Raw genomic sequence first — 9,809 nt, 5'->3', positions numbered from 1 at the left:
CATATACTTATGCCATTTTTATCCTTAATAGCTCTCAGGTCATTCTGAGGTCGGTATTTTGTCACTTTTAGAAAAGCTATATAAGTTTTACCATTGTTTACACCAACCGAATAGTCGGCTGTGAAATTAAGCCCGGATTTGACACCGGATGAAAATTGTGACTATGAAGAGGCGAAAAAAGGAATTTAAAAACCAACAGTTGTTGAAAGATTTTTTAAAATTTCCGTAAACGAAATAATATATTACATTTATAATACAGCATAAAATTGATAAGATGGCCTCCTGGTCTATAAAGACATTGTCGAGATGCAAAGTACCAAAGTGTGACACTATTTTTGAGTTTAAAATGACATAGCAAACGCTTTTTGCGCAAGTATTAGGGAATCATTTTAAATCTAAAAGAACCCATCTAGAATCAATATGAATTTTGATTACATATAACATTTTAAATTTGATCATTGTCTGTCGATCGGTAATAATTGCATCTCTATTTAATAATATATGTGATCGACATTAAAAATCAACTGTTATTAAAATCGTCCGTCCCAACTCTTGCAAATATATTGTAAAACTAAATAATAATATTTAAAAAAGAATCTCATTTTAGTTGAAAATTTTGTAAATATAACAGGAGAAACCTTAAAATGTCTGCACACAGGTAAATACAGTGATATAAAGAAAAATAATCTAAGTAGTAAAAACTTTAAAAGTTTTTCAATAGTTTCAATAATTGCGACTTATGAAAATTCTCGCTTCCATCTCCATAGACGATAAAAATAGGCCATTTGAGTGATGGACATTTACATTATTGGGGTTATTAACTAATATACATCACGCATTATTTTATGGAATATACATCGAATCAAAACTTTTATAAGAACTGCTTAGAAATATTTTCTCTAAATCATTGAGATGCCTGTTTGCAATCATTTGATAATACCCTATATTGTACTCTATGAATGTAAGCTGGAAATTAAGAAGATAATGTTTTCTAATTTCCAAGGACTAATTTTGCTTTTGGTGGATATGATGAGATTGAACCAAATTTTAAAAATATAAATTTTCGATTCAAGATTATAAATTATGAATAATTTGTTGATAAAATAATTTTTAATGTTAAACGGAAACATTCCATTCATCATACCACTAGTTAATCTATTTCATACCTAGCTCAGATTTTTTAGATATTTTTAAGTCCATGGAAAGAATTTACAGTTAAAGGATGAAATATATATGAAAAATAATATAAAAATATATAACTTACATATAAAAAAAAGTTCAGAAACAGAAACGACTATTACAAAATACCACTCTAAAAAGTACAAAACAAGAAAATATTCTCATCTGAAAATGTTATGATAAGTAAAATCGTCATTGCAATCGAGGAATCTTTCTATGAACAAATTTTAATCATTGAGGTCCCCCGACAGTAATGATGATGTTACTTATCATGACAATTTCAAATGAAAATATTTTCTTGTTTCATACTCTTTAGAGCGTGATTTTGTAGTCGTCGGGATTTTAGTTTTTGAACTTTGTTTAATTTAAATTATTTTGAGGTATAAAATACTGTTAAATTTATACGTGTTTTCTACTTTAATTAGGCTCTTTTGACGACTTCGGGCGATTAAAACGCTTTTAGCGATACCTCATTTGTTTTGTTAAATTATGATAAGAAGTTTCGAAGTTATGAGGGAACAGATACATACATACATACATACACACATAGCGACATACATACCTGTTAAACACATAACCCTTGCCGTCGTCGAGGGTAAAAGACGCATATTCGACAAATTAAAGCTTACTCCCGTGACCAAAAACTATCTCAGTCGTATGAAATAGAACGCCCCACTTACAAAAATTTCCGTAGATAAACAATTTGTTAAGTTAAACATAATTAAGCTACAAAACAATTTCTAGAGGTGTATATATATAATGAGAATGTATGCTGATGGGCACTGGGGCTATACATTTACCCTATTTCGATTCAAATAATTCTTTATTTTCTTTTTTTTCAGTGTTTCTTTTTCATTATTCAGTACTTTGTGAAAAATTTCCACTCTTATTAGTCTAAAACTAAATCAAATGAAATTTTCGTAGACTTTGAGTTAAGGCATGTAATTCAAATAAAAAGCCTAAGGCTGATTATAAAAACAAATACCAAATATGGTTATAATATAGTTATACAGAGATTTAATATGTTTTAATAAAGTGGAATTAATAATTTCATATTATATTCGGCGTTATCGAGGTCTGGATTTAATGAGTTTAAAACTTTTGCCTAATTAGATTAAGGAAGGTCTAAATAATAAATCTTTCCATGTTCTTCAAAATAGTATAAATTGGAGTGAGCGTATGAAGTAAGTTTGTTGCCAAAAAAAATTAAATTATGATGAAAATTAATTATAATTACTATGTAAAGTTATTATAGATTCTTAAACAAAGACAGAAGATATATTATTGAAATACCAAAAAAAAAAAAAAATATTTTGTGAGTTTATTTATTACAATACATTATGGCTATTTTGTAAATTATTTGATTGTTTTGTGGTGCTAATTAATAAATAAAAAGAAAAAAAAAACAGAAAAATATTAATTAAGAACTGAAACTTAAAAAGAATGTTAAGAGCTTTGTCAAATTATCTAATTAATTATCTGAATTTGCATTATTATTATTTAAAAAGAAAACTATCTAAATTGGAATTTTTAAATTTTGGGTGAATGATAAAACGTACCGCATATTGCATAATTCACGCTTTGGTTTCAACTGGTAGTGTATATATTTTCTGAGTATTTGTGAACGGCGTAAGTGTTCTGGGTGTTTACATCTGGCCAAGATCGAAAGACATTACCTTAATGTGGGTTCTGTTCTATGAACAGGCAGGCTAAGGTAATGAGACTTGGTTAAAATGCCTTAAATTCAATTTGGCCCATTGGTAACAACCGCAAGACCTTTTTATTGGGGTACTTAAGTAGTTCGAAATGAAACAACTATATGAAGCAGAACTCTGTCCTATCATTTGAAAAGAATATGAGCAGTGAGCAGTAACAAAAAATTTAAAGTACTAGCCGAAGAGGTTAAAGTAACGCGTGTTTTAGGAGTGGCTAAAAAAGATGTAGAAATCTACTACTACTAACAGTTAACATTTTCTGTTTTGCAAAATGGGTTTTTACTTAATCATTACGCTTCTTACAAAATAATCGCTCCCTGATATCAATTCGTTTTGTGCAGAATAGAATTTAGTGTCGAATACAGAAATATTTATTCTGTATATTTTCATTATACTATTAATTCGAGTTTTCTCACAATATATTTTTAAATCAATAATATTATGATTTAAAAATATAGACAACATTATTACATAAATAATTAAATTTAAATCATTAAGTGATATCTCTACAAATACTCATTATTATTATTATTAATATGTTAAAATTTTTTTAAATAACAAAAATCTATTTTTTATTTTAAAATCATTACGTGAATTATGCAATACCATGTACATAAACTTAAAATATAGTTGATAGGAAACAATCTTAGTGAACAAAAAAAAGTCAATAATTCAAATTGTTTAAAAAGTTGAAATAATTAAAATATTATAATTCGTGAGGGTTTAACCTTTTAATAAAAACAAAAATGTACATATTAAATATTAATTTTACTGCAAAATTAAACCATCTTTGTCCCAAAGATAGTATTGTACACAAAGTGTAATTGAAAATATAGATTGTTCGGAAAAATAGTGCATCAAATTAAAGAGATGATTAATACTATTAACTTAATATTATTTTTATTATTATCTACGCCCGTGACATATAAGAACTACTTTTCTTACTCAGTGTGTTGTAAAGGCATTGTAGCCTGTCAAGGTACGCATGCCCAAGCTTAAAAGACATATCGATTGTATTACCGTGCTGACTGTGCTCTTTATGACCTATTCGACAACATGTTACATAAGAAAATGCTCGGCAGCGGTGTGTTCTTTTTTAACTGATAAAGTTTTTATTGCACCTCCAAGCTTCAAATTAATGGATATCCATTCTTTCGTTATTCTAACATTTAGTAAAACATAGCCTTCGTAAAACGACATTCAGAAAATTGCAATTTGCATAAAATCTGAATTGACCCGGATATCACAAATACCGAGAATTTTCTTGTGTCAGAAGTTAAGTTATGTGTTTAATCATCAACAAGACGTGAGCCTGCTGATTATTTATCTAAGATGCTTTTTCGCAAAATACACAGTTGCTGCTGATTTCTAATTCCAACGTTCATAGTTGTTTCTTGAGCTAAAAATGTCATTAGAGAAAGCCAGTTAGTACTCATAATGTATTTTAGTTCATGAAGACGCAGACTTTAAATTTTCTTTGACCGAAAGTTTCTGATTATAATTTTATTTACGTTATAATTCAAAAGGAGTTTTATTTTATTGAAAAAATTTATTATTGATCGACGCCACAATCTCGAGAACACAGGATTTTTTAATTAATGAGTTTTTTTTCTTATTTTTGATCAATGTTCGATTATCTGCTAAATTTTTCATCACTATTTTTCCAAACGCTTTAATTATTTTATATATGGATATTATTATAATTGTTAATTTGAACATTTAATGAAACTTATTCCAGCCTGCTAGAAGTATAGTAGTATTTTATTTAGTTTAACCTTAAGCAAAAAAAAAATGTAATTATAGTTATTAAATTGAATTTCGAAATATTGAAATTAGTGAGCCGAGCACATTTAGAAGTAATACTTTGTGTTAAGAATTGTATAATTTATGTACGGGTTGAGTCACTTCAAGTGTAATCGTTTGTGTGGTTGATGAAAACATGATGAATAAAAATATTGAATAAAAATGTTCGTTAATTTATTAATAAAGAGGACTGAAGAATTCTTATGGGGAATAGCTTTCGGCTAAATTGTCTGGAAATTTGCTGGAAGATAGTTCTTGACATGCCGATTAAAAGTGACACGGATCGTAAAGTTATGTAGTGAAAATTAGACACATTTAGAATCAAAACAGGTCTCTATTTCTGTATGATCTAATTTCGAGTATTTCCAATTTATCGGGGTTCGAGGATTCTAAGAGGGTCGATAAAGAGATACTGTTATTTTATTTTAAATATGAAACCGCTATAATACATTTCATATTCAGAAATTGGTAGGTTACACATCTAGGGGGCAAATGTAAAGAATGTCTCTTGTTCATTGTCGCCAGAGGTAAATTACTTGCTCCCATGTTTGGTATACTATTTTTATGCTCGGCGGAGGCGAAAAGCGGCAATTTCCTTTAGCACAGCGAGGCGAAATTTGAAATTTCTCATTCTTCTACGAAAACCCTAAAATCATTCTATGACGTGACAGGTGATTGGCTAACTTGATGCACATAAAATATACTCATTAGACGTAGAAGTCGTTGTATTTTAATTTGTAAAAGAATAAATTTTCTTAAAAATGTATTGTTTAGAAAACACAATTCTTTAACTGAGAAAATCAAAATTTTTAAGTATTTTTAATCAGAAAATTGGTGCTGATGGCAACATCGGGTTGTAGGAAATAAAAGACAAGTTCATTACATAAAATTATTATTATTAAACATTACTTAAAAATATACATTCACACAAATAATTGTAAAAATTAAGTTTTTATACATTGTTTGACTGCGTTAATGTTTTTTTTCGATTTGGAATAAATGCATGAATGTCTAAATCGGTAAATTTATATGAAAGGGCAATATGATACGTTATATATATTTTTATTTTACTGTTTGAGAGTAAGTATATGTGATATATTAATTTTATTAATTAATTGAAATATTTTACAGTACACGTTTTTCACCACATCGTATAATCTGAGTCGTCTGAATCAAACGTTAAGAAAAATCCAATCAATGTTGCAAACACAATCACATTGCCTGTTAACGTTAAATAACATGCCGTCCAACGAATCTAAAATCATAATGATTATATATTTTTAGCAATTAAATTAGAAATTAAAATGTCTAATCACTTGCTGGTTAATAGTTTCTACTAAAAATAGATTTATGCATCATATCGAAGGTAAACGGGGGCGGGTGAGAATGTGTGAAAATAAAAATCCGATTTATGACCTCTAAAATCAGATTTATGGTTTTTTAGAGATTTCTGATATAAATTTCTCTACTACTTTTGAGCATTCCTAGCGTCACCCATTTGTTAAAATTAGCTGAAATTCGGTGTGCGGGAAAATGGGAAGTTCGTTTCAGCAATTTAAAAGAGATTCTCGCAGGGAAAAACACCTAACCCAAAAGGTTTTCGGCTTTGAACATCTCTTACAATTCTTCAAATTGGACTAGAGAGTTGAAAATCGGCATATAAGTTTCGTTAATGTCAAAAAATTGATTTTTAGGGATTTTAACTCTTGGGTTCCCTCACTATATAAAAAAAAGGCGTTGTTTTTATGACTTTGCACGCTCCTAAACTCTTTCAAATGGAGTTAGAAGGTTAAAAGTGTGTAAGTGAATAGAGTTCAGGTTAAGGAAGTGCCCTTCCTTTTGTGTTAGCTGCCCAGTACCAACGCCTTTTTATGTCGGTATTTCATGTTTTTAAAAAATATGAAAAGACAAAATATCATTTCAATAGGGAGTATAGATATGAGTGCATATACAATTATATCTCTTTCGCAGTGCCACTTTGATTTGATAGAACTCTAAGCACGCAAATTTTCAAATACTGCTACAAGATGAAACATAAAAGACAGGTGATTTTCGATGGGAAAGTACTCAATCATTAGAGATGGAAGAAGTGTACTGTTTGTTGCAATATATTTCTTAACTGAAACATTTTCTTAGTCAACTGTCGTAATAAATTTGTAATCATCGTGGATGTTGGATAAACGAACATTCGCGTATGATTGTTTGGATCCGACTTAATTAGCCGAAGATTATTAAGTCAACAAAAAATTATGCAAATCATAATTAAAAGGAACTTTTGGGAATTCATATTTCATCAACAGAAAATTATTAAATTGTAAGACTAGACGTATATTTAAAACTTACAACTTCTGCTCGAGCTAAGACGATGACTAATGCAAATGCGCTAATTACTATACCCATCGTTATAAATATTGCACATTCTAAAGTAGAATTACTTCCTCCAGGATTTTCATTGTATCTTCTTGCAATTAATGTGGGTAATGGTGCCAATAGATAGAATACAACCACGAAAAATGGCCACCATAATCTGTGTACATTAATTATTAAGAATTAGAAGTAACAATTTTTATTTAAATTTTAAAAAAATCGACATATAGTATTATGCTCGATACTCGATAGTATAATACGCCTCGAAGCCTACCGAGGGGCGATTTGAGCCAGCCTCTCTTTGACGACCTCTCCGACCTAAAGTCAGTTGACGTCAAAGCCCTGCTGCTGTTCTCAAACAGCTCCAAATGGTTCATGGAGTAGTGGTCGGGGATGGGCCAACCCATTTACGGTATCACAACGGACCCTATGGTCTAAATGTGTTCCACCCCAGGACAGCCACTCTAACCTAACCTAACCGAGGGGCGATAGACATTTAACAAGAACATCCGTAAGATACATTAAATAACGACCCGTGCCTAATACTATATGCCATTTTAGATACATACTTATTTTCTGGCAACGCACATGCCAATATAACCAATGTCATTCCAATTGAACCTAAAAAGGCCAATCCGACTAACCTAAAATTATAAAACAACGAATAAGATAAATATAATAAATTATTAAACGAAAAAACCTGACAAGAAGACCATCCATTCAAATATTTAAAAAAAAAATTTGCCGGCTGTTAAATCTAATGAACTAAATTTTTAACGAAAAATGACAAAATAAATTTATAGATCAAAAAAATCTGAATGCATTATGTTTTTAAAATGAATAAACAAATTGACTTACCCTATTTATCGATTCCATAAAAGTATATGAAATAAAAACAAACATATTAATAAATTAATACTGTAAATAATAAATAAAATAGATAAATACTACGCTAATTTATTTTAGAACATTTCACTTCTAATATCATAATAATTTTTTATATTATTACTAATAATGACATAAAAATATAAGTTTAAAATGTCTGTCGTAATAAATTTAAAATAATATATTAAAATTGATAAAAGAATATATACCTTTTACACCTGCCATGATATCTTTGATATTATTTAAATTTCTTTTATATTTATTTTTCTAATGTCATATTATTCTCCAAGGGTTTTATCTGTGAGTAATCTTTTATTTACAAGTCACTTGAGAATAATTTCTACTATTCTATTCATAAGAACTGTCACAAGATATTTGGACGCATTCACACATAATATGGCTTATTCACATAGAAGAAATAATAATACCATACTCGATTTTAACGCTAAGGTGTCAGCGCCACGAGTAAAAAAAATGCAAAACATACTTTAAAAGTCAGAACTAATTTTTTCATTGAATTCAAAGGCAAAAGATTCCTACTTTATTATCCATTTTAATATTCTGTACTCTTTCATGTGTGTATGGTATGTTCGTATGGTTTCACGGATCTAGTAATTATAGTAGGGATGGAGTATAAAGTCCTACTTTAGACGAGGGGTGTATCATTTAGGGGGGAAGCAATGTGCCTACTTTTGATTGGCTGCGGCTCTCAATTGCGGGAAATTCAAATAGAACGATAATATTTCGTGTTTTTTAGATTTTAATATTTCTATATCCATGGTTTTAGATTGCCTCAAGCAATATGTCTGCTTTTGATTGGCTGCGACAGTTCGCACTCTCAATTGCGGGAAAATTTAAATGGGTAGCGAATTCTGCGTGTGTTGTAGATTGGTCCGAGCAAAAAAATCTATTTAAAGTAAAATCTTTTACCCTAAAGAAAAAAATGTATTTTTTTTAAAATACAATTTAGAAATTAATTAAAAATATAATATTTTTAACTAATTACCCTTGGATGAAGGAATATACCTTTAATATTCCTGTGACCGACTAATTACCTAAAGAATATATCGTAAATAATTCGTAAAATAATAAAAATAAAACTTCACTTATTAAATTAAAGATTAGGTTCACGGGTACATAATTCAATACATAAATAAATAATAATTGCCCCAAATAAATTTTTACATTAATTTCATATTTTAAAAATTCTATAATACGTTAAAATTTAGTATTGAAAATTAATTGACGTATTTTCGAGACATTCTTAAGACTTCTTTTGAATTTCATTAGTTAACTTATAATAGTTGTAACGCTAGGATTGAAGATTGAATATTCACTAAATTGAATAGAATATTGTTGCGTTTAGGTTACTTATATCGTTGAAAAAATTGTTTTAAAACAAGCATAAATACTTCACGTTTTTTCTTTACAAATTTTACTTTTCTTTTGAATATATAATTATTTATTTATGTTGTCCACACACGTCAACCATATGTCAAACATGTTTCCATGCTTATAAACGAATCAAAAACACTTAAAGAAGGCTTTGAGCATACTTTCAGCATGTGCCTAGTTAACAGCCAATAGAAAGTAGGCACAATGATACCCTGCCTCTTCCCCCTGAGTGAAACTCACCCACTCGGATATACTCCATCCCTTTTAAAATATTCCTATATCCATGTATGGTTTACATTGTAGATTGTAAACAATAATTTCTGTTAAATATTATGTATCTATGAGCGTTGCAAACTATAGTTCTTTTTTCTATCGCTAGATAGTCTTCATGTCTACATTATGATTAGTGATATAGACTTAGGAAACGCAATAAGTGAATTCTTGACTGCAGAAAAAAAGACAGAA

General features: G+C 29.0%; 1 protein-coding gene across 1 annotated transcript; it reads right to left on the bottom strand.

Moving 5' to 3' along the window:
• Positions 1-5,663: 5,663 nt before the first annotated feature.
• Positions 5,664-8,295, bottom strand: LOC123298104 (leptin receptor gene-related protein). Its single transcript, XM_044880009.1, has 4 exons — positions 8,159-8,295; positions 7,634-7,709; positions 7,041-7,224; positions 5,664-5,952 (listed from the first exon to the last, which is right to left on the bottom strand). The coding sequence occupies exons 1-4, from the start codon at positions 8,172-8,174 to the stop codon at positions 5,839-5,841; spliced, it is 390 nt and encodes a 129-aa protein (XP_044735944.1). The 5' UTR covers positions 8,175-8,295; the 3' UTR covers positions 5,664-5,838.
• Positions 8,296-9,809: the final 1,514 nt, after the last annotated feature.

This window comes from Chrysoperla carnea, chromosome 4 (assembly GCF_905475395.1).
Source record: "Chrysoperla carnea chromosome 4, inChrCarn1.1, whole genome shotgun sequence".
NCBI lineage: Eukaryota > Metazoa > Arthropoda > Insecta > Neuroptera > Chrysopidae > Chrysoperla > Chrysoperla carnea.
This window is presented reverse-complemented; position numbering and strand designations above follow the sequence as displayed.

Coding starts and splice junctions, on each gene's coding strand:
- LOC123298104 (XM_044880009.1), bottom strand. Junction 7,225..7,633: donor TGTGCGTTGCCAGAAAATAA/GTATGTATCTAA, acceptor TAATGTACACAG/ATTATGGTGGCCATTTTTCG. Junction 5,953..7,040: donor TCTTAGCTCGAGCAGAAGTT/GTAAGTTTTAAA, acceptor TTATGATTTTAG/ATTCGTTGGACGGCATGTTA.